This window comes from Lissotriton helveticus, chromosome 10 (genome assembly GCF_964261635.1).
Source record: "Lissotriton helveticus chromosome 10, aLisHel1.1, whole genome shotgun sequence".
Lineage (NCBI taxonomy): Eukaryota > Metazoa > Chordata > Amphibia > Caudata > Salamandridae > Lissotriton > Lissotriton helveticus.
In genome coordinates, this window is record NC_136071.1 from 285,385,851 (window position 1) to 285,411,943 (window position 26,093).

Genomic DNA, 26,093 nt, shown 5'->3' on the forward strand with positions numbered 1-26,093 from the left:
ATCTTCAATTTTAAGCTACAGAAGAACTAATGTAGCAATATTTATGACCACAGATTTGGCAGGGGAAATCGGAATCATACTTAATTGGTACATCTGCAAGGCTATTGACATAGCCCACATTCAGCATGACTCACAAAGATCTTTCAGTGATTAGGTGTGGGTTATTGTAACAAACCCTGGTCACAATCATAAATTCCTAGCAGTAGGTCCCACTTCTCATTGGAAAAAGTATATTTAAGTGGTCCCATTGGTGACTGCATGATAGGTCCTGGAAATATTGGTCTGAAATCCAATTTTTCTTATTAACATTTATCAAATGAAAATTCACACTTGTGTGGTTATATTCATTTTTTCAGATATATTTCTGCAATGAAAACCAAACAAATTATACTTTCCTTTTGTTCTTTTAGATTAATTTGTATAGGAGACCGGTTTGTTTCTATAATGGAATCAACTGATGTTCATCATAGTAGGTTCCACTATGTTTATCTTAAACCACTATGTGGTAATGAAATACACCTAAACACATGACTAACAAGCAACTTACAGGACATGGTAATGGCCAGCAATTAACATGAATTGGTTTTGTGTCATTAGTTGGGAAAATTCACTAGGCTTTAAAGTACATTGTTTTTGAGGAGCCATATTTTTTTAAAAACTGATGAACTTCCCTAATGTAGGATTAGAGACCATAAGGACTGTTTCTTTGTTTGACAATGGTGATCATCTCATGGCAAAAGCAGAGAGGACTGGGGATTTTAAACTTGCCAGTAATAAAGTAATAACGAATAAAGTATTGGAAACTTAACTCCTAGTCGCACACAGGATACAGTAAGGGTGTGCAGGTTTCAGCAATCTTCTATAGCCAGACTTATTAACTACAAGAATATAGACGTAATCCTCTGCAATTAGAAATTGTTTACTCAGATGTTATATGTTCATCCCAAAATGCACTTTAGTACCTAATAGTAGAGGTGAGCAAATGTATACGCTAAAATAATCTTAAGTGTAGTGTGGTGAGCATACAGGAAGCTTTAGCAGATGTGTGTGTAGTTTTGCCCATGCTCTCCCTCTTGCCTGAGATCCACCAGTCAAGACTGAATCCACATATCATTGCCCAGCCTCAAGAATTGTCTTTGGCCACAACTGGTGAAACCACCGGGAATATATGATGTTACAACGCATGCAATTACAACGCATGCTTTTACATCACAGTCTTTACATCGCAACTACCATTACATTGCATTATTTTCCAACACATGCCATTACAACACATTTTTTAAAACTACCATTACAACACAATCCATTACAATGCATACCATTACAACACATATCATTACAAACCATAATACTTTTAGGGCAGCAGTAGGGTAAGTGTTGGATAGTGTAGGGGTAAAAATTACTATTCCCAGTTCAGTAAGTGTAACATTTGGGAAAGTGTTGGATAGTGAAGGGGTAAAAATTACTATTCCCATGTACCCCAAAACACACACCCACCCTAATACTAAAAACATCTCCAGTACTTACCTTATCTGTTGTAATGGCATGCATTGTAATGGTATGCATTGTAATGGCATGCATTGTAGTGACATGCATTGTAATGGCATGCTTTGTAATGGCATGCGATGTAAAGGCAGTTGTGTTGTAACAGTTGCTTTGTAAAGGTAGGTCGTTGTAATGACTGCGTTGTAATGGATATTTCCGTCCTCTGGAAATGAGCAAAACCTGTGTTTCTTTGGCATACATGTTCAATACAAATACCTTCTTAATATTTTACTTCTCATGTTAATAAACACAAAAAAAATCTTAGAGTAAGGTGCTATAATATATGTATATCGTCTGGCAATCCTGAAGCATGACTCTGCCCCACAGGTGTGACTATTCGGGTCAGAAGAATGTTGACCCATTAATCAAGATGAAGGAGTTCCTTTATGTAACCTCCTGGTCATCTTATTTTTACCCTTATGGGAGGTAGGCAATGAATAAAACTGGTTAGAACCATTCTAACACCATTTTAATAGGCAGATCCCAGATGGACAAACAGACACCTTCTCTAGTCAACACTAGCTAATTTAGGGGATTAGGAGACACAAACATGAAAAGAAAAGTTAATCTGCAAGCAACACCAACGATGTAGTATGCTACCATGTGTGAGTGAGGTTCTGCTTCATTTTGATTCCTAATAATTCCAGCACTTCAATCAGAGTATGGACATTAAAAGTGTGTATTTTGGGAACTCTTGAAACATCTAGCAGTCCAGTAAGACTCCACTGCCCGTGTACACATTGGGAGGCATAATTTATTTCCTGTCTTGTTATTTTGTTTTTTTGTAAAGTGCTACATGCTGCTGGCACTAATCTCCTCATTAATAGGTTTTGAAAATGGAAATAAACACAGGGAAGACATAAAGTTCCTGAAATGATACTTGCAGTTTCCGACAAGTCTGCACAATCATTACAAAGCATATCAAAATTTCTGGAGAATGTTTGGTGATTTATGTTAAACATACATCTGCATTATTATACCTTTCACTGCAAAATTGATGCTCTATAGCCTTGGCCTGGGAACAATATTACTACACTTGAGGAGATAATGTCCATTATATAGACTCACTCATTTTTCACATAATTTATATAGCAAAGAACAATACATACAATAATTAACAAGGAAATGACAAATTTCACATATTGTTTAACCATAACTTTGTGAATAGTTTTACTGATAGTAGTAAACATAACATCTTACAAGGCAGAAAATGGCACTGTTTTTTAAACTTATATTTTGTTGTTTGAAGTTCTGTATTGACCAAGTCCTAAACGTAATGATAGCTGTGTCACACATTAGTTATATGATACTTTACCAAAATAGAAATCAGGATTGGAGTCTTAATTATCCACCAATAAGGAGATTCAATTATGTCCCAACATCTGAAAAAGACAATAGCAGGTAAAAGAAAATGAAATAATAGAATAAAATGAAAGGGTATACGATTTAACAAATTTGCTTTGTCAGACAAAATTTTTTCTTTTAATCACATATTCTAATTTTTAGAGCTAAATTATTTGTTCTCCAGAATAAATACTGAGCAGCACTTAACATTAATTCTAATACCCCACCTCTAAGTGGGAAGAAGGAGTCGTGATAAATTTCTGCGCGGACAGCAACATAAAAAAATCCGTGCTTGGACCCTGTTAGTCCTTCCCACAAATTGGCGGCCACATGCAAAGTTTTAACGTAGTCTATAATTTCCTCCTAATATATTTCCATCCTAATGTGCCCACTTTCTGCCTTAACACTCTAGGTGAAGAAATCATCTGTCATTGTCGCAATACAAATAATGTAATTGTTCTGAGGGATTTTAACCCCTGGATAAAAGATCTACAAGCCCCAGTTCTTTAGCTAAAGTATTAGTTGGAAAATTTCAATTTTCTCGATGCCATTTTTACTAACTATGGCAATCTTCATTGTAGAGAAGTTACACTTCATCCATGCTCTGATCATTATTTAACATGTATCAGTCTAACCTCTTCTAAGAATAAATTATAGCTCACTCTTGCCAGTCACCTAAACAATGCTTTACTCATAAAGAAGATACTAATAGAAATTATGTTTTACCCTTTCTTTCCCACACTCTGCTTAATAGCTTTGACTCAGTCGCTCCACCTTGGCAACCTAAGAAAAATCTTTTTCAAGCAAAAAATCCGACTGAACCTGAAACTTTTTATCTCCTGAAGGCAGTAAACAAAGAAGAAAATTAGCTGTATCACTATATCACAATTGCCGCATAACCCAAGCACACAACCTTGCAAACAAACTGTTTAATTTAACCAGGGAGCTTCAAACACCTCCTATTATAAATAAGAATATTATATTCTGCCATCAGCATTTCTTTGTGAAGAATTAGTCACTTTTTTACAGTGAAAATTCTAAAACTCAAACACACAATTATGTCGGAATCTATTTTGGAACCTGACTTTGTCAATTTATTGACTACAACAGGCTCAAACTGCCCAATTTTAAACACTTTCACTCTCACAGCTAAAGAGGGCATGGCTACAATAACCAAAGATATTTAAAATAACAGTGGTCCCTAGAGAAACAAGAGTAAAAAAGGGGTGGGGGGAATGAATATAGACAGAGTCAGTATTATATTTGTATACCTTGTCCAGCCGGACAGAGGTCAGATGTTTAATATTTTAAATTTGAATAGGAACAATACAGACAAGACAATTTGTAAGTGGGACACAATACTGCATCCATCTAAACCAAGAGGGACAAACAACAAAGAACACAAAAGGCTCAGGCAAAGTGGGCAAAGCAGTAGGTTTGTTAAACACATAATTTTCAATGTGACAAACAAATTGCAAGAGAACACCTTTACATATTACATGACAATTTAGAGCAGTGTATAAGGTGTATCGGCTGTCAACGGCGTTTTCGATCCATATATACAATAAATGGATCATCATCAAGACATTTAGAATAAGCATGCCTGTGTGCAATTGCCTGTAATAAATGTTGGCAACTCCTGCATGAATAGTAACAAATATGGAACTGAGGGCACGAATGGTGAACAGCCAGACCAAGAATAATACCATCAGAGGTGTAGGGGATGTATGATGCTACATCCATCGCGTGCGTTTACCACCCGTCTTTTACCCCGCATAGTACATTACCTCGTCAACTATTACACCGAGAGTTGTAGCAACGCCAATGCGTTGCTTTCTATTGGCCAGAACATCACATCGCAGACCCTGAAATCGCACGCCGTAACAACGCGTTTCTCTCTCCACTGCCCCCACCCGTCCTGTTCTAATCTCTCCATCTCCCACGCGCACCAGTCCCCATCCTGCATTTTCTTGTCACATTTTGTTTTTCTGCAGGGCCTGTCAGATGGAAAATGATACCAGCCACATTCTTCACTATTAACCCCCCCTGCGAATTATCTTGTTATCTGTAGTAAACCCTTTGGACATGGCAGGCGGAAATGTTGAAATGGTTAACTAAAATATGGCTGTTGGCCTGTCTTGCACGCACGCATGTGCGTTGTGTGCAGAAATAGGTGCACATGTGTCACAAAGTAAGTGCATATGTGTGTTGTGACGCCTTTGAAACCATTTTGGCTACTTTCACTTTAACGTGCCGGGGCCAAGTTGCTCGTTTGCCATCCTGCAATGGCGCACTTTAAAAAAACAAAACAAAGGCGAACAAGATTTGGCAAAGCCAATAGGCAGTCACTCACTTTTACAAGGATTTCTACTTTTTATAAAACAGCTCTGACGGGTGTAAAAAATATATTTTTGATAGCAGAGAGACAATGCTTATAGGCTCTGACAAGTGTTAGGATGTGAAAATATAAGAATCCCTGTCACAAAAAATAATACCCAAAGAGTCATTATAATTTAAAATTATTAACATCATATGCAAAGCTCGCCATGGGCCACCTATATTTGGAAATATGGACTGCTTGCAAGCACAGTGGTACAGTGAGCATCTGCTCTTGTCTGCAGGTATCTTAATTCTGTGGGTACATGCACTGCCCATTCCTCAGATGCTGAACAGATGACGTCATAGTGATAATGTTATCAGTACAGTGCGACCCATTGCCCCTTCCCTTCCCTCACTGAACAAATATGAAATAAAAGTTCCGTGGGAAGGACGGGCAAACACATTTACAAACACCGGCATGCAAATGTTCATGGGCACATTTTGATAAAATACTGCAGGCTTTCTAAGGTATCATGTGAGCACACACAGACACGGTACAGAGACACACACACAACTTCAGTAAAAATGTTATGGTTTCTTTTACAGGATGCGTGGACTAAGTCACTGCATCCTGAAAAAAATATTAAAGGATGCATAATTGAGTAGGGAGACCATATATGCAGATGTGTTTGGTTTCAGGGTCTGCTATGTGATGTTCTGCATTGGCGTTGCTACAGCTCTCGGTGTCACCCATTCATCATGTATCCACCACCCAGTCACTCATCCATCCACCCATCCACCCATCCATCCACCCATCCATCCACCCATCCATCATGCATCCACCCCCCAGCCACCCATCCATCATGCAGCCACCCATCCATCCATCCACCCAGCCACTCATCCATCCATCCATCCACCCATCCATCATGCATCCACCACCCAGCCTCCCATCCATCAGGCATCCACCACCCAGCCAGCAATCCATGCACCCATCCATCATGCATCCATTCATCCACCCAGCCACTCATCCATCCATCCACCCATCTATCATGTATCCACCACCCAGCCTTCCATCCATCAGGCATCCACCACCCAGCCAGCAATCCATGCACCCATCCATCATGCATCCATTCATCCACCCATCCATCCATCATGCATCCACCAGCCAGCCACCAATCCATGCACCCATCCATCATGCATCCATTCATCCACCCATCCATCCATCATGCATCCACCAGCCAGCCACCAATCCATGCAGCCATCCATCCACCCATCCATCACATTTTGTTGTGTCATAAATACACAGTTCTACGCGAACATGGCATAATAGAATCCATCTTTACTCTCTATTAATTGCGTGCTCATGCTGCCGTGTGAATTTCTGTGCTCATGCTGCCGTGTGCATTTCTGTGCTCATGCTGCCATGTGAATTTGTCTGTTTACACACCTCACAATCTGTCAATTTATCCGCGTGTTCTGTCGTAATATACACGTTTTAAATTATGCATTGAGCAACAGTTCAATTGCGTGCTAATTCTAAGTTCACACACGCCTTTTTATTATACACAAATTATGTATTGAGCAACAGGTCAATTGCGTGCTAATTGTCATTATTTCATTTCACATTTCATCACAGTAAGTATTTCAGGACGCATGCTACCCTATCCCAGCGATGCAAGTATTTCGTGAAGCATTGTCATTATTTCATTTTACATTTATGTCACAGTAAGTGACGCATTGTCATTATTTCATTTCACATTTCGGGTCCCTCATGATGTCACAGTAAGTATTTCTGGACGCATGCTACCGTATGCCTGCGATGCAATCGCAAGCGATGTAAAAGTAACCGCGTTGTTATAGCATGCGTGCCAAGAGCATGCATTGTAACGCCGCCCGCGATGTAAAAGTCGCATTGCGATTGCAGCGCAAACTAATACATTCGTTGTAACGGGTGTTTCCCGGTGTAGGGGAACCAGAACGCTTAGAGCATCAAAGGTAATGGCACGGTATTAGTGAGACCCATCCAGTGATGGGAAGGGGAAGGCGTGATGGCTTGAGTATCCCAATGGAGGAGGGAGCCATAGCTGTGTGCTCCTAATTCCAGATATAGGGTTGTGCTAGATCCGTGTTCCTGTGTTGCAGACAGTAAATGCTGGCGTCAAAGAGTGATCAGTAAGGCTCGTTTTTAGATGTGTCTGTGGTACCTCAGATTAGATTACTAATTGCAGGTGAATTGTCAATACAATATAACTTGTCATTAATTTTAGGCAATATTGCCAATAGATGAAAAGTGCAAAGGTAAAACCATTATTTAAAAAAAAATCTAATTTAGATACTTTTGATTTAAAGAACTTCAGACCAGTTTTTTCTCCTTCCATGCTGGTCCAAACTGCTAGAGAAAGTGGTCTTTAAGCAGTGAAAAACATTATCAACCTACACAAATTATTGATCCCTTCCATGCCTGCTTCTGGTTTGGAAGGAGTACTGACCTGATGGTGCTGTCAGTGGTTGATGGTTTACGTAAACTGGTGCTTTTTTAGACCCATTGGCTGCATTGAACACCATTAACCATACAATTTTAACTGCCAGTCTTCAGTAAATTTGCATCCAAGGGAAGGTCTTGGATTTGCTATCCTACAATGTAAGCAATCATTAGCAAGTGGTTACCCTAATTTCTGAGTGTACACCCAAAGCTCTCAGCTATTGTGTGCCTCAGGGCTCCATGCCCCTCACCCTTTAGTTAAACATCTATATGCACCCACAAACCATACTTCTACAGTAAACCCTCTCTACTGTAGCTTTATCCAGTATTCTACACTTGATATTCTGCCTGGCTTGCTTTTTTTTTCTTTTGTGTTCTTCATCCTGTCAATTAACTTGTATGCGATACTCCATTTCCCAATCTGAGGGCCGGATGAAAATAGAGTCTTTCCTCACAAGAAATAGCTGCTTCCACTCCCACTCCTCACACACATCGCATCAGGACCGACAACTATTAATTGTCTTAATCATTGGACCCCGTTCCTCTGACACCAGTCAATCAACAGACCCCAAACCTTTTCCTGACTTCTAGAGTCACATGCTATATCTGATCGACTAGTTCGTATGATGTTGCTTTTACACTCAGAGAAAAGGGGTGGGGCAGCCAATTTCCAAGATTTACATATTTCTCGCCTACCCAATAAAATAACATAGAAGATTAATCTAGCAGCCCTTTTGTTTGAAGCCAATATATTATCTTGCCATAAACCAAACAAAATAAGTAACGGTGTGATTTCTAGCTGAATTCCTGTAACATCCTTCAAAAATTGAACAATATCAATCCAAAATTTAGCGATCGCTGGGCAAGTTAAAAACATGGCAATCATTTGCCAGGGGATCTTGGCACCTCGAACATACATACTGAGTTCCAGAAAATGTTGTCAATTTCGCAGGGGTCTAGTAGACCCAATAAAGAGTAAAGAGATGATTACGCTTAAAATAAGCAGGTTTAACTATCTCATGAAGCAATGAAACCTCACTCAGGTTTACATTTTCTAAAACATTTTGCCATAGCTTTTGGATATCATCATTTATATTATCCTCTGCTTCAATTAAAAATCGATACCACAAAGCTACCTCTTTGTTAATTTTCCCCGTCTTGATGGCCTGAATTAACCAAGTATAATCCTCATGCTCTACCCACTGCTGTCTGGTCCACCGAGCTGAAAGTTGATAGTATTTAGAACGAGTTAATTTTCCTTGAGTACATAAAATCAAAGATTCCCATGTTATCAAATCTATACCCGATTTTAAATCACCCCAACGAGAAAAACCTGCTTGCCTCAATGGTAAACTAAGCACATCATCCAAACATTCTGGGGTGTCTGGGAAACCTCAAATCGGAGAATAGTCGGAATAATAAAAAACTCCCATTTTATTTCGTATATAGACCCAGTTTTCCACTGCCTGTAACAAGATCTTAAATCTAACCTTTTAAAAAAATGTTGGGTCCCCGAATTTAAAAAGGAATTGCCTCTGCTCGTCCCCTAGTTCACTAAACATTTCTCCATAGATACGGCCCAATGCAGAATCATCTGGCTTATTTAATAGCATCCTAAAACGTTTAAAGTGAAACACGTGTGCATAAAACCATAAGTCGGGTAGCGCAAGGCCCCCCTTCTCCAACCTCCTCCTAAGCCTTTTCCATGAAATACGGGCACCCTTTAATGCCCAAACGAAGCTGCTGATCTTGCCCTGCATCTTTGCAACCTCAATCTTTTTGAATGGAAGGGGTATATTATTATAAAGAAAAGTTATTTTTGTGAGGATAATCATTTTAATCAAATTGACCCTACCATATAAGTTGAGAGGAAGATTTGCCCATCTATTCAGTAATTTTCCCACCTCATAGCTAATCTTTCTCCAACTAACAGTGGGAACGTCTGCTAACTTCTGAGTAATTAAGATATTGCACCTGGGATTTAACCCCAGGGGTCTCAGATGTTTGATTCCACTCCATTACCTCCGTTTTGTCTCTAGTCACACTATATCCAGAGACATTCCTGAAGGACTCTGCTCTAGACAACAGCTTAGGAATGGAGACTACGAGATTCTGTGTATATAGAATTAAATCATCTGCATATAATGCTAATTTAGCCTCAAAGTTATTATATCTAAATGGAGAAATACTGAGGTCTTGTCTGATCGATGCCGCTAGAGGTTCAATATAAATATTAAATAACAATGGCGACAACGGGCACCCCTGCCTTGTACCTTGCATGATATTGAACCATTCAGTTAATTCCCTGTTAACTAACACTCTGGCTCTAGGTACTCTATAGAGTGCCTGAACAGCTTTTATAAAATTCTTAGGGAATCCAACATTTTCCAAAGACTCCCATAGATATGGCCAGTGGACTTGATCAAACGCTTTAGCAGTGTCAACTGCCACCATAGTTACTGGAAGGTTATAGCATTCTGCTAAATCCACTATACCCAACATTATGCCAGTAAGCTCATTGAGCTGCCTTCCAGGGATAAACCCCCTCTGATCAGTATGAATAACCCTTTTTATGATTTTAGCTACCCTAGTCGCCAATATCCCCGTGAACACCTTATAGTCCGTGTTCAAAAGGGATATAGGCCTATAAGATACGTCAGCAAGCGGGTCCTTATTTGCTTTTAAAATTAAAACTATTATGGACTCAGCCCATAATGCCGGGGGATCCTCCCATCCCTCAATATTCTGTCAAACAGTTCCTTAAACACTGATATTAGGTTATCCTCTAACAATAAGTATAACTCTGTCGGGAGGCCATCTGGGCCTGCCGCTTTTCCACTTGCCATCCTTCTCAGCTGTACACAAATTTCTTCCTCAGTTATTCCAGAAGCTAAAAAAAGACTCTGATCATCATTAAGAGATGGAAGCTCCACACTTACCAAGAAGTCCTTAATTTTTTCCATCCCGGGCTCAATCTCCGCACTATATAATTTGGCCATATATCCCCGTACTTCCGTCCAATTTCAATTTCAACATTAGTGTCTAAAATCTGACTCAGGCTGCTAATTTGATTTCAAACTCTATCTAAAAGCGTGCCACTCCTCTCCCCATATGAACAATTCTTAAGTTTGCTAACCTTCCATCTGCTTATTAAGATATTATCCAGGACACTCTTATATTCTGCTTGAAGACTCTCCAGCTCCTTAGTAAGGAGTGGTACCCTGCAGAAGGACTCTAAGGAAGCCCTTTGTAATTCCTGCTCCTTACTTTGAATATTTTCAAGAAGGTCCTTCTCTCTCTTCCTAGAACTACGATTCTTCCCAACCATAGCGGATGTAATCTCAGCCCTTAAAAAAGCCTTAAAGGCATCCCAGATACCCTGGATCTTTGCTGAACCCATATTAACCTGGAAAAAGATCATAGCCTCCTCCCGCAACTTTGATTGAACCACTTCATCAAGTAAGATTGTCCGATCCAATGCCCATCTTATTACTCCTCTCTTTTCTTGTAATCTCAAAGAAAGTAAAACAGCAGAATGATCAGAGAGGATAGCAGGCAAATGTTCAACCCTTTCAACCTCTCCATATAAACACTGATCAATTAAAAAGTAGTCTATGCGGGAGTGATGTCCATATTTTTTGCTATAAAAAGTATATCCCTCATCATTCCCTTTTTTGGCTTTCCAAACATCGACTGAATTTAATTCTTGCATCAATCTTTTAAGTGCAGCCATTGAATTTAAAGGGGTGTTATACTTTCTCCTCGAAGTCCTATCTAATGCTGGACTTTGAGCTAAATTAAAACCACCTCCAATAACCACTGGGGCATTAACTAGCAGGAGGGCGGACTCCAAATTAATTAGACGGTCTGGATTATCCTGATTTGGGCCATAATAACTCACACATACCATTGCCCTATTCTGCATTTTATTATTAGCAATTATCCACCTCCCTGAGGAGTCTGTAGAATGACTTTCCAATTTAATACCACTGTTGGATCTTATGATAATGGCAACTCCTCTTGTACTACCCCTCTGATTTGAACTAACAATGTCCTGAACCCAAGACCATTTTTTAAACATATTTAAACATTCATCCTCTTCTAAATGTGTCTCCTGTAAAATAATGTTTTTAATTTTTTAAGAAACTCCATAATATGAGCCCACTTTTTCATAGTCCTCACCCCATTCACATTCCATGAGGTGAAATGTACTAAGTTCTTACTCATTTATTAATTGGAACAACTCCCACCCTCTCACCATAGGACAAAGGAGTTTCACATATATACACAATACGGCAGGTTGGGGACCCTACTTTTTTCTCTTTTTTCCAGAATGCTCCCAACACCCTGTGCCCCTCCCCCCCCAGGGAACACCCCCACTATCTCTTAGGGCGTGAGCACCTTCGAGATACCCCTATGCTAACAGGGTGAGCCCCGCTACCTAGCTCAAAGTTAACAATCTCATATCTATATATTTACACAGATAGGCACTATTAGTTATACTTGCTTATTGATGTGAATTGCTGAACTTTGCTACAGGTTACATGTTGCTCTGATAACTTACTTCCTTGTCCTGACCCATCACGACTTTATCATGCTAACTAACCTCGGGTACATCCTATCAGTAATTTTCCGAGTCGTATCTTCGTAAAAACCTGAGGGAAACTCCTCTCTATTCTGCTCCTCCCATCTTTTTTAATAAAGCATTCACTTCCTCCGGATCCCGAAAGTTATACATTTTATTGTTCAAGATGACTTTCAACATAGCGGGGAACTTCATATGCACTTGCGCTCCCTTAAGCCTAAGTTCCTTCATCTTTTGGCCTAACAGCCACTGGCGCTCCGCTGTTCTTTTACCCATATCCGAACGCATTGAGTATGTACAATCCCCAAATGTTGATGACCTTTCTTTTAATGCCCTAGTGAAAACAAGCTTCTTGATTGTGTAGGTATGGAAACAGACAAGAATCTTCCTTGGGGCTTTCCTTCCCGGCTGCAACCTATATGGGTATCTGTGCGCCCTCTGGAGTTCGTTCTCCCTGGCAATATCCACTCTATTTGAGAGTAGCTCCCCCAGTAACCGAGAAACAAAACCCTTTAGGTCTGCCCCTTCAGCATTCTCATTCATTTCCAGGATATGTATATTATTTCTCCTAGCCTGAAGTTCAAGTCTTTCCTTATCCTGCTGTAGCTCCTTGTTCCCTTGTTTTAACTTCTCGATCTCTCTGAGATTAGCAGCAGTAGTCTCGCCAAAAGCTTTCACCTCCTCTTCGAGATTCTCAGTTCGCTTAGCCAAACCATCAAATTTCTGCTCCAGGATCTTCCCGCTATCCTGAATCTCTTTCTGATTATTTTCAGAAGTCTCAAATTTGGCCATGATTTCTTCTCAGAAACTAGCCAAGTAGGCCCCTAATTGACCGCCAGCAGCACCTATATTGCTTTCCTCTTGAATGGCATATGTCGCAGCCGCAGCAGTGGAAGCAGTAGCAGCAGTAGCAGCAGTAGCAGCGCTTACAACGCAGTCTGAATTAGCTCCATTAATCTCATTAGGCTCTCTTTTTCTGAGGCAACCTGAAGTGTCTCCACTAAATTCTCTTGAACCTCAATGAGGGGAGAAAAATGATTTTCCAGCCTCAGTGGAATCCCCAACTGGTCAGGGGAACCAGCTTTTTGTACAGAGTTTAATACAGTTTTATGAACTCCACCGGTTCCTCCCTTCCTTCCCTCCCTCTGCCGGTTGAGATCCAGCAGCCTGCTCCATTATCTTGAAATGCGACCTTAAAGAGGGTATTGGCTTAGAGGCTGTCTGCAGCTTATTCGACTCACACTTTTTAATTGGCAATTTTTTTGGTCCTTTTTAAGCGGGGTTTTTTTAGCATCACCACTTGGGGAGAATCATTGCCTTTATCCTTGATAGTCCCTTTCTTAATTTTAGCCAGATCTGACCAGAGATGATACCTGCTCCTTACTGCCGTGGATCTTCCACCTCCTGTATTGGCACTCGTGTTCCCTTAGTTAAGTTTTAAATCATGAGATGGGAGACAAACAGGTGCAACTGCCCTCTCTTCCTTCTCAGGCAAAATTGCACAGTGATGCACCCCAGATACTAACGCCCAAGACTGAGACTCACTCTCCATCCAGCCTTCCTCACTTAAAAAGTAACTCTTAGCTCCGACTCTCTTCTGAGTTAGCCATGATGAAGTGACATTACACTTTTGAGGTTTTTGAAATTTTTCCACTGGATACTCAACATACACAGATTGCTCCTGCAGCCCGGACTGTCTAGATAGCTCCAGGTTACAGACTCTGAAATTCAAAAGTTTAAACTTCTCTGCGTCCCTCGTGCACTGCTAATTAGCAAGAATGCCACACTTCCCCGCACAGAGCACGATAGTATGGAGTTTCCTCCAACTCTCTGCCGCCCAGCTCCAACGCCCAAATGAGGCGGAGACGTGTCTCTCGGCGGCCGGTGTGAGAAAGAGATTCCCGGGTCCGGAACCCATACTACCTTACCTTGTGATGAGGTGTAAAACAACGTCCAAAAACCAAGTTACTGCACTGTCTTAAAGGCTACGCGGGGCATTATCCATAGTTATGAATTTTCAGATGATTGCCCCATCAGAACCGCAAAACCGCAGCCGTGCGGTATCCCTCAGACTGAAAGGTTGCAGACTCAGAAACTAGAGGCGGCAACCTCAGAAACTGCAGTTTCATCCTTCCGTAGCGTGAATCTAGGGCCGGTCAGTCAGATCCGCATTGCACACCTCAATGGACAGCATTTCTAACCTCGCAATTACGATGCCGATTTCCAACAGCCTTTCTGAGTCGGCCTGTCCGACACAGAAAGGCTATCAGAAAGTGACTTTGGGGGCCCCTAGCAAGGCCCCCTTCATCCGGCGGCCTCCATTTGGGGGCCAAGGGAGTACCTAAGGGAACCCAGTGTAAAACCCTGCACTGTGAGGCAGGCACCATGGGGTACCTGCGACACGGTGCAGGGTTTTACACATGCACCCCATTTCCACATAAGAGCCTGTATTGTCGGGTGAAACGCAAGCTCCCATAGGAAACAATGGGAATCCGACTGAACACTGTTCAGTCGGATCATAATCGGGCTGGCGCAAACACCGACCACGAGTCAGTTGGTCTCAATTCCAAGACGGTCTCAGGCAGAAAGTTTCTGCATGACATTGTGATCAGCCCCTTAGTCTGTGGCATTTGTAAACATCAGCATTTCATATCAATTAATCAATCAATCAATCAGAGCACTTGTAAAGCGCACTACTTACCCGTGAGGGTCTCAAGGCGCTGGGGGGGGGGGCTGCTATTGTTCGAAGAGCCAGGTCTTAAGGAGTCTTCTGAATGCAAGTAGGTCTTGGGTCTGTCGTATGTGGGTACGGAGGGTGTTCCAAATCTTTGCGGGGAGGTAGGAGAAGGATCTGCCTCCGGAGGTAGTGCGACGGATGCGGGGGACGGCGGCGAGGGCGAGGCTGGAGGATCGGAGCTGGCGGGTGGGGATGTGGAAGCTGAGTCTGCTGTTCAGGTAGGCTGGTCCTGCATTGTGGAGTGCTTTGTGTGCATGTCTGAGGAGCTTGAAGGTGATCCTCTTGTCTACGGGGAGCCAGTGTAGGTGTCTCAGGTGCAGGATGATGTGGCTGCGGCGGGGGACGTTGACGATCAGTCGGGCGGAGGCGTTTTGGATGCGTTGTAGTCAGCGTAGATGTTTGGCTTAGATTCCTGTGTAGAGTGCGTTGCCGTAGTGCAGGCTGCTGCTGACGAGGGCATGTGTAACCGTTCTTCTTGTTTCGGTCGTGATCCACTTGTAGATCCTGCAGAGCATGCAGAGGGTGTTGTAGCAGGAGGAGGAGACGGCGTTGACCTGTTTCGACATGGAGAGGGAGGAGTCGAGGATGAAGCCTAGGTTGCGTGCATGGTCGGTGGGTGTTGGTGCTGTTCCCATTGCGGTCGGCCACCAGGAGTCCTCCCAGGCTGAGGGGTGGGTTTGAGGATGAGGACTTTCGTCTTGTCTGAGTTCAGCTGGCTGTTCCTCATCCAGTCGGTGACGGCCTTCATTCCGTTGTGGAGGTTGGTTTTGGCGGTGAGTGGGTCCTTGGAGAGGGAGAGGATGAGTTGGGTGTCGTCGGCGTAGGAGATGATGTTGAGGTTGTGATGGCGGGCCACTTGTGTGAGGGGGGCCATGTAGATGTTGAACAGCGTCGGGCTGAGGGATGAGCCCTGGGGGACGCCGCAGATGATGTTGGTGGCTTCGGAACGGAAGGGTGGAAGGCGGACTCTCTGGGTTCTGCCTGTGAGGAAGGACGTGTCCATTCCAGGGCTTTCTCTTGGATTCCGGCTTCTAGGAGGCGTGTTCTTAGAGTGCGATGGCCGACCATGTCGAAGGTGGCCGACAGGTTCAGGAGGATGAGGGATGATGTTTCGCCATTGTCTAGTTGGCGTCTGATGTTGTCTGTGGCGGCAATGAGGGCTGTCTCGGTGCTGTGGTTGCATCTGAATCCGGATTGGGATGGGTCTAGGATGTTGTTGTCTTCCAGGTGGCGGGTCAGTTGCATGTTGACGATGTTCTCGACGACCTTTGCCGGGAACAGGAGCAAGGAGATGGGCCGGAAGTTCTTGAAGTCCTTGGAGTCCGCTTTGGGCTTCTTGAGGAGGGCGTTGATTTCGGAGTGCTTCCAGCTTTCCGGGAATGTCGCTGTTTCGAAGGAGATGTTGATGACCTTCCGTAGTTGGGGTGCGATGGCTGCGTCTGCTTTGTTGAATATGTGGTGTGGGCAGGGTCTGACGGGGATCCTGAGTGGATGGAGTTCATGACCCTGCGTGTCTCGTCGTCATTGACGTAGTCCCAGGAGGTCAGGCGGTTGGCGCTGGTAGTGTTCGCAGGGGAGGTGGCAACTGGCGTGGTGGGGGCGGTCATGGTGTTGGAGCTTTAGTGGATGTCAGCGATCTTGCAGTGGAAGAAGATGGCTAGTGAGTCGCACAGTTCTTGTGAGGGCTGGATGTCGTTGGTGTTGGCGCTGGGGTTGGAGAGTTCCTTTACTATGCTGAAGAGTTCTTTGTTGTCGTGTGCGTTGTTGTCTAGGCGGTTTCTGAAGGAGGATCTCTTTGCTAGTCTGATGAGGTGGTGATGTCTGCGGGTGGCGTCCTTGTGGGCTGCGTAGTCATCCGGTGTGCGATCGTGGAGCCAGGTCTTCTCCAGTTTCCGGCATGCGCGTTTGGAGGTCTGGAGCTCATCGGTGAACCTGGTGGCTCTTTTGCTTGTGTGGTTGTTGGGTGGTTTCTTGAGGGGGGCGAGGGTGTTGGCGCAGTCTTTGATCCACTGTCTGAGGTTGGGGGCTGTGGTGTCTGCGTTGGTAGTGTCGGTGGGGGGGGTTCTGGGTGTGGGTGGAGTTCAGCTGGTCGTCGATGACTTTGCTCCAGCAGCGGCGAGGTGGCTTTTGGGTGCGGTGATGTGTGGTCGGTTTCTTGAAGGTGAAATAAATGCAGCGGTGGTCGGTCCAGTGGAGTTCGGTGGTGTGGTCGAAGGTGACGTGGGAGCTTGTGGAGAACATGGGGTCCAGCGTGTGGCCTGCGGCGTGGGTGGGTGCAGTGACGAGTTGTCTGAGGCCGAGGTTGGCTAGGTTGTCGATGAGGGTTGAGGAGTTTGCGTCGTTGTTGTTCTCGAGGTGGAAGTTGAGGTCCCCGAGGAGGATGTAGTCCGTTGAGTCGAGTGCGTGGGTACTAGCGAGGTCGGCGATGATGTCGCTGAACTGGGCCCGTGGTCCGGGGGGTCTGTAGATGAGTGTTCCTCTGAGGGTGGTGTTGGGGTCGGTTTAGATCCGGAAGTGCAGGTGTTCGGCAGTGTTGAGGGTGTCATCTGCGTGGGTGGAGACCTTGTGGGTGGATTTGTGGGCGATGGTTATTCCTCCTCCGATTACATTGGTGCGGTCCCTGCGGGTGATCTTGTAGCCGTCAGGGATGGCTATGGCGATGTCGGGCGCCGAGGAGTCGTTCCACCAGGTCTCGGTCAGGAAGGCCATGTCTGGTGCGGAGGTGTTGAGCAGATCCCAGAGCTCGACGGTGTGTTTGCTTGCGGAGCGGGTGTTGAGGAGTATGCAGCGGAGGTGGTTGGGTCCAGTCCTGGCAGGTTTTGTGGTTCTGTCGCAGGTGAAGCTGCAGGTGCGGCAGGAGAAGGGTCCGTGGGTCCGTTTCGGGGCTGCCTGGAAGCAGGTGGGGTTTCGGCCGGTGTGAGTGCGTGGAGGCTGCTGGCGTCGTAGTGCGTTCTGGTGTTGTGGCGTTCGCGGGGTCCAGGGGTCCTGGCGCTGGGCGCGGACCTTCAGCGCGCCAAGCAGGGTCAAGGGTCGCTCCTACTGTTCAGCAGCGGCCTCCATTTAAGGCGGGAGGGAGGGAGGAGCAGCTGGGAGGTAGCAGCAGGACGGCGAGGGGGCGGGGCCGCAGAGGGCAGCAGCGGGAAATCGGAGAGTGCAGGAGCACGAGGGAAGGGTGGGGGGGACAACAGAAGGGCTAGGGCCGAGATCAGGGAAAAAAACGACAAATACAGGGAGGAAGACACCAAAGGACACAAGCCTCAGCAGCGGTCAGGGCAGTCTGGGCACAGAAGGCTCGAACTCGTGCTCCGCGCGGCGTGGAGCAGTTGAGCAGGCAGACAGGTGGAGCTGTTGGCAGTAGGGGGGCGACCTGGCCTGCAAGCAGGGTCAGGGGTCGCTCCTACTACCTATTAAAACTACACTACCTACCTGTAGGTCAAAGGATTAGTCTTAGGACTTCAAAGCAACAAAATGTGAATGCCATAAAGTTTCCTGCGATTTAAGATCTAATCAACTATTTCTCCTAAATGCTCCCCGAACTAGAATGCCTTCTTTCCTCCACTGTGACTTTTCAGTTGCCGCTGCATCAATTGAGAATTCATTACCACTTTCTGTTCATGAAGAATTTTCTGGTATACTGCCTCCCCGAGATCAATCTCCCATTCAAGCCTGGCCGAATAGTCAGCATTAAGGCCCTCATCCAGGACCTACCACTATAGCAGGGCAACTGGGTGCTTTGTTGAGGACTTTGTCAAGAATTTTTCTAAGGATTAAAATATGTCTGGCTTTGGTGGGAATGATGGAAATACGGATCTGCTGGCTCCATGGAGGCAGTGATAAAGAAATATATATGAGGGGGAACGCAGGCAGCCAGTGATCTGAAACAGGCATTTCTTGTACAAACTGCCCCATGTCAGGAGGTGGAGACAGATTCCCTGGGATACCGTGTGTGACCATTTTTCCGAGATTCTCAGATTAAATAAAAGAGGAAGCCCAGGAGAATAAATCATATCCCAACTGACCTCGTCATGCACCCTGACCCACACACATTCAGTGCATATCGCAGACCTTCATCATCCAAGAGGGGAGGTCACCAGCAGCAACTTGACCAGCAATGGGGGCGCATTGTCCAATTCCACATCAGTATACGGAAGATATGGTAATGGACTGGATAATATGCAATGTGGGCCTGTGCACAGAGATAATACAGTTCAAAGTACAGAACCTCAAACCAGTCAAGATAGATGGGTAGTATGAATGCATCCCACTTAACTTTCGGCAGCTAATCAGCCTAGGCCAATTTGATCTGTCAAGCATGAATGACACATTTACAAAGAAATACAGCAGTATGGAATGACAACCCTTTTCATTAACGCTATTCACCATGAAAGCGAAAGCTGGAGAGAAGCCGCGCCAGTCGCCTAATCCACCCGTGTGCCTATAAAAACTCCATAATTCTCCCTATTGATCACATTGATCTCGCAGTTGATCCAAATTCCAAGATTTTTTAATGCGCTCTCGATCCTTATCAACAGGCTATTCGGAGCAGGTCAAATTGTATTCTCTTTCTGAGGAAAGGTTTGGGGCTTGTTACAAATTGCATTCACCCCTGACAATGTTCCAAACAGAAATAATTCCTTTATAATGGTTTAAAGCATTCACCAGGTTTCCTAATCCATAAAATTATGTTATCTGCCTCAGGCATGGCCCGTGAAGGTAAGAGCAGTGGGGTGAGGGTCGGGGTGATTTGGCATACGATGTCGAAGGAAACTTACACTTAAAAAAAGAAAACTATTGTTCTATTTAAGTTTCCCTCATCATCATATGTCGAATCCCCTCCCCTCCTCCCCACCGCTCTTAACTGAACAGCCCACACCTGGTCTGTCAACAGCAAAATAAGTTGTTGACTAGTGTACCTGTGCGATATTGAAAAGAATAAATGAGAGATGGCATCCCTGATGAGTGCCACAAGAGATAGCAAAGGGCTGAGATATTAAGTTATTAGTGTAAAAGCAAACCATGGAAGAGTTATAGAAATGCTTAATCTAATCTGTCAATTCTATTGGCATACCTAGTCACCATATGATGGAAAATGTTATTATGATTCAATTGAGTCAAAGGCATTTGAAGCTTCCCCAAAAATTGCAGCAGCATAAAGGCTTGGCTCCAGGTCGTGCATAAGGTCAGACAAGGTTCACAGTTTATGAGCAATCAACCTGGGTCAGGAATTGACTATAGGCATCACCTGTCCAGCCTTGGGATGTGTCTTTGAGGTATCCAGAAAAATACTCAAGGGATAGTCAGTCAGAGAAGAATAGAAGTTGTGTAGCATGTGGAGAAGACTTCAAGAATTTTGGTCATCAGGAGCTGAGGTTAACCCATTAAATCTATGATTTCAGTGATATTATTGACAGACCAGCGACATCGAAATATACCTGCTAGTAATGTACCTGAATGTTCTCCCTGACCATATTCCTGGGCCTTTGCATACTTTCCCTGGAATAGGCACAACCTCCCATCCACCTCCGCATACTCAGTGATCTTGAATTGAATATGGTCTAATAATGGGGACATAGGATCTTTAGGAGCAAAGATTCCAGGTCCCTGATTTCACACTCTTGATGTGCTGGTGTGTAATCGGTGAATTTAGCACCCCACATTGTTGCAACACACATTTGCCTGTAATTACAATTTGAAAGCTTCCCAGTCCTCCCGCTCATTCAACCGAGCCCAGAGCGAACGTGAAAAATGGCGTGTCTCTTCAGTTCAACAAAAAAGAGTCTATGTAACAGGGTCTTTTTCCCACTCTCCACTGCCCATATCTAGGGGAGATTTACGAAATGTTAACTAATGGAGAATAGAGGAGTGGTCAGCAAGTGTATATGCAATGGGATTTACATCTCCAACTCACTGGCCAACAAAAGGGGTCAGAAGGCAGAAGTCTAGATATGGCCCAGCCGACAAGTAAGTTCCCTCTCTAGATACTGGATGCCTGTGCTACCACACATCCTGCAGTCAGTGCTCAGCCATTATACATTTCAGGGATGTGGTGGTCTTATCCACTGACTTATTGACTTATCTGATTATCTACACAATATACAGTTAAAGTCAATAGTGTGGGGCTCAGTAGTTAGTATTTTACCCCTTAAGTTGCTGAGGAATACTGGGTCATGTACAATGAGACCATAATCGTTGCCAATTATAATAGGCATGCCCATCAATTTTCAGACCTTTTGCCCTACCATGTTCACAGTAATCCCAATTAGTTTATGTATTTAGGATCATAAGAAACATGGTGCACAGTACTGATACATCACCGTACCTGTAACACATTCACATAGATTTGTCCTGCAGCACACAAGATACACATAATGTGTATTGGATAGGATCATATACAGATACAATTACCTAACATTTTCTGAACTGCATTTTGAAAATAGCATGGCTGTCTTAAAGGTGTTGCGAGGTTTCCTGTGCCACAAATCTCAGTTAGGAAACGAAAAAATGGACAAACTGAAATTCTTGTGAAAGACGCAGACTTAATACAAACAATTGGAATTCTGCCCGACATTACAATTGCTCAAAGATTCATTCATGCTAGAACCACAGCTACATTAGCAAGGATGAACAATCTGGGGCATACTTATTTATCCGTCACGCAAGCAATGCTGATGTGCTGGATTGGGCAAAAGGAAGAGAGCAAAAATTATCCATATGAGCATTTCTGATCTCTTCTTGAGTTGTTGGGTTATGTGCTACGTAGCACCAATGGAGGTACCCTTACACCCTAGTGCAAGGGTGTCTGCTTTATGGGCAGGATTATTTTTGTGCAAGGAGGGACACCTTCTTGAAAAAAAAGCAGCCCTTAGAGGCATTTTCCTCTTTCTATGTGTGATGCAGAAAGCCTCAGGAATGGAAAGAGGAAGTAACAAGGAGAAATAAAGGTATTTCTCCTGGTTACACCTCACTGAGAAAGGCATAGCATTGAGACGCATTTCCAGGTTTCTTAGCTTTAATAAATCTGTGAGTGCATCAAATTCCATTGGTGGATGCGTGACAATCCCTTCTTCCCCCATGGAATGCCTCCCAGCTCCAAACCTCAGCGTTGTGTTACATTTCTTTACAAAGCAACTAAGGCCGCACAAATCGCCTCCTGCATGGCAATTTCAATCATACTGAAGCGTTTGTGTTGTCCCTGCATGTCCTTACGTTGCAAGGAAAACCCAAAGGCTGGATAATTTGTTAAATCTGGGCTTCAACTCTTAATTTGTTTCAAGATCACGTTTGTCACTTCACTATGAGACATTCTAATTCCCTGGGCATGTATGAAGTGGCCTGCAACTAAATAAAATTATTCATCACTTCCCTATAGTCTGAGGATATTTTTGGTATTGTTCTAAGAAAGAAAATGAAAGAAAGAAAATGATTCCATTAAACAAGGACTGATTGAGTTACAAACTTGCTGCCTGGGTCATACGTTCTTTTATTTACTTTACTGTTCCATAACACTTTACTGGGTATTTTGTAATTGTATTTGTAAAATACATTTATATAGCGCATAAATCACCCGAAGGTCTCAGAGCGCTATCAGATCCACGAGAGAGAGACAGAGACAGTGGGCAGAAGATTAAAAAAGCCAGGTTTTAAGGTTTTTGCGGAATCTCAGGTGGTTGGGTTCTGACCTGATGTTTAGGGGCAGGGCGTTCCAGGCTTCATAAGCTGTTTTGCTGAAGGCTCTATCACCGTTTCTGCGAGTGCGAACTTTGGGAACAGTTAGAAGTAGCTTGCTAGAGGATCTAAGAATTCTGGCCGAGCTATGGAATTTAATATCAGTCCTTGTCCATGGATGCTTTTGTGGACTAGCCAGCATAGTTTGAATTTTATGCGTTTCTTTATAGACAACCATAAAAGTACAAAACAAATAGTCAAGTAAATATACAATCCATATAATTGAATTGGAATAAAAAAAAGCTGAAACAACTTCGAAATCAAGTACATCACATACAGAGGTTCAGCATAATATAAATACAGGATAAAAAGGATTCCCTATCACATAATTGTGCTGAGACCGCGCATCATAGTAGCAGATTGGCGAGTCATATCACACATTATAGTAATCCATACCGCAAAAAAAGGGCCTCGTTTAAGCTACCACTTTTTTAGGACAAAGTAAAAAAAGGGGGGGGGCAAAGGGGCAGTTATTAAATAATCAAGGTGTATCACACAGCATATTAAATAAAGACATTTGAAAATACTATCAATATAAGCACTATGATAATAAAAGGACTAGCAGCATAAAAAGCAGGGAACATTTTCCTAATATTATTTCAGGGGCAAAATTCTATATCAAAAGTTATTAGGAGTAGAAATTCAGGCCACCGCTTTAGATCTAATGCACCAACTCCAATGCAGATATTTGGACACTGCGCATACAATTGCCTGTGTGGACGCTGTACGCACTAACCGCAGAATATCCTGGTGCTGTCTGGAACCCAATTGCCTGCACATCGGAATAATCCAGGATTTTCTAGGACGCGCGTATGAAGGGCAGAAAAAAACAATATGTGCTGGTGATTCCTCAGCCTGCTGGCATGTTGAGAATATAGTGCTCACAGAGGCACCTTGCTTCCATTTCCGTAAGAGCGAGTGTTGGGAGTGTGCCATAGCGAAATTTAAGATATATGCTCCTAGCAGCTGGGGGAGATATATAATCAGAAAATGGCTCAAAGACCATATCAATCTTAAAGTCTGAACACTTATAAGCAAGAGACCCTCCGGGAGCATGCCTCATATCATCAGCTCACATGTACTCCCTGAAGGCTTTCTTAAGAGTGACCTTTGAAAGATCTTTTATAGTCTGGCAAACAGACCAAAATTCTTCAAGCCCAATCTTATATAGTTACGTCATGGAGAGAGTGGGAGTAATGATCTAGGGCTGGAGAGTATTTCAACCTGCACCAAAACAAAAGTGGTTTAAGTTGGGCATTATGAGAGATCGGCTCAAGACCCAGGTCTCGTCTAAGAGGTATACATGGGGTAGGTTTTGAAAGATTAGTGAGGGCTCTTAAGAAAGTGTTCTCAGCCATCCCCAACACAGCCAGATTAGCACTACCCCTACTTCCGCCCCATACAATGCACTGCCCTCAGCCTTTGCTCTGAACACCTTCAATGCAGGAGATATCTGCCTATCTCTAGAGGCCTGATACACTTTTAATACAGCTGCTGCATGCTAGGTAAGATGCAAACTACCTCTCTCCACCGGAGACACCCATGACATCGATTTGGTGAAATTGATCCCCAAGTAGGTGCACTCATTGACCCTCTCTAGTGGGGTGCCTTCCAAGTTTACTATGCCCCTAAAAGACCTATGGGGGGTGATAACCATCATCTTGGTCTGTTCTTGATTGATAACCAACCCTCGTTCAGTGCAAAATACTGCAAACTTGTCCACTACCCAAAAAGGTATCATCAGCGAAGAGCACTGAAGGGATGCTACGACCAGCAAAATGAGGTGCTTAATCGTCTTCAATGTAAAATGATACATTGTTTACATATAGAGAAAATAGGGTCAGGCCAGAACACAGCCCTGGTGCAGTCCATTTTGGATGGGTGTCTGTTTTATGAGTTCCCCTTTTCTTCCCCCATATAACTTGGGAATCTGTGTTCATATGCAGGCGAACTAAAACCTCCAGAAAGTCTTGGGGGGGGGGGCATTATTACTAAGCACCTCCCAAAGCTTTTTGTGTGGAACAAGGTCAAATGCAGACTTGAGGTCCCCAAAGACCAAGTTAAGGTGTGTTTTTTGCAGAAGTACTCTCTTGCAGTATATCAGTAGAAACATGAAGATTTAGTTGGTTGTACTTATCCCTTTACGAAAGCCTGCCTGTAGTGTGTAAAGGGACTGATGGCTTTCAATCCAGTCCTCCAAGCTCCCTAAAATGTGCCTTCCAAACATTTTGGGCAACATCTAGAAAGCCGGTCGGCCTATAGTTTAGAGGAGAGTCCTTGCTCCTTTCTTGTGGATAGGGGCAATGTTTGGCTGCCTTCCAACTGCCAGGAATACTAGCCCCTGCAAGATTACAATTAGATAATTTATTAAAATATGCTGCCCATACCTCAATATCCACTAAAACAAGTCTTCTGGAATGCCATGAGGGCCTGGTGCCTTTCCTCTTGCTATGAGACTGTCCCACTGATTTCCAGCTTAAATAAACCCAAAGGGGCTAGATTGGTCATACTGAAATCAACTGTTCTGTCTGTGATTGGGCCCTGCTTACGAAGATCAAAAAAATTAGAGTGTCATGTCTCTGGGGAAATGCAATCAGCCATAATGTTTTGTTGGATGCTTATTACTATTGGCTGCAAGCTTCCAAAATGTTCTAATGTCCGTAAGGGCAGCAGCTTCAAATAAGTTGCCCCGTACCTGTGTGTCCCATTCCCTATGTGCGGGTTTTATTTGAGTTAGTTAGGTTACAATCTCCTCTAGTCAAGATGAGGAGAAGCCCAGCTTTCTTATCATGGGAAATTTTGTTATACCAGGTTTGGTTCCTTTAAAGGAGCCCAACTGGGTCCAGATCGATGTACAAAGCACTCCCGCAGCATCTTAAAAAGGCCCTCAATGATCTTCACAATTTTGAGCTGCCAAAGATCATCCCTGGGTAGGGCTAGGGCCAGATCTTTTAATTCTCAAACAGAATCTCCTAGAGTATTAGCCATAAAGGTCCTAGTATCTATATTTGCTGCTACTTTATCCCATTTTACCCTACGTTTGTCATTTGACTGGACCATATTTGATCTTAGTGAGGTTGGAACATTATTCCTAGTGGAGAATGCTTTTTTTTTAGGATCACTGTCCTCCCTGCCTAGTACCTTAAAATCAACCAAGCTACTCCACAGCGGCAGGATGATCAACCAGTAATCAGTCCTACTTGCGCAATAACCTAAAGCTCTCTGGGTGATTCCATCAAATATACAGATCTGGCAAACGTCTTCTTAAGTTCCCTGCTTTTAACAAAAAATGGTACTGTACCAATCTGTTAGAAATTAGGTTGTTGGTTGACTTAGGTATAAGCCGTGGCCAAGAG

The 26,093-nt window shown here is 43.6% G+C and overlaps 1 protein-coding gene across 1 annotated transcript in view; it reads right to left on the reverse strand.

Annotated features, from left to right (window-relative positions):
• Positions 1-26,093, reverse strand: part of VIPR1 (vasoactive intestinal peptide receptor 1) — an 851,558-nt gene that overhangs the window by 80,624 nt on the left and 744,841 nt on the right. Inside the window, exon 9 of the mRNA XM_078665320.1 lies at positions 2,861-2,927. Within this exon, the coding sequence (XP_078521446.1) occupies positions 2,861-2,927 (67 nt within the window). The remainder of the gene's footprint in view (positions 1-2,860; positions 2,928-26,093) is intronic.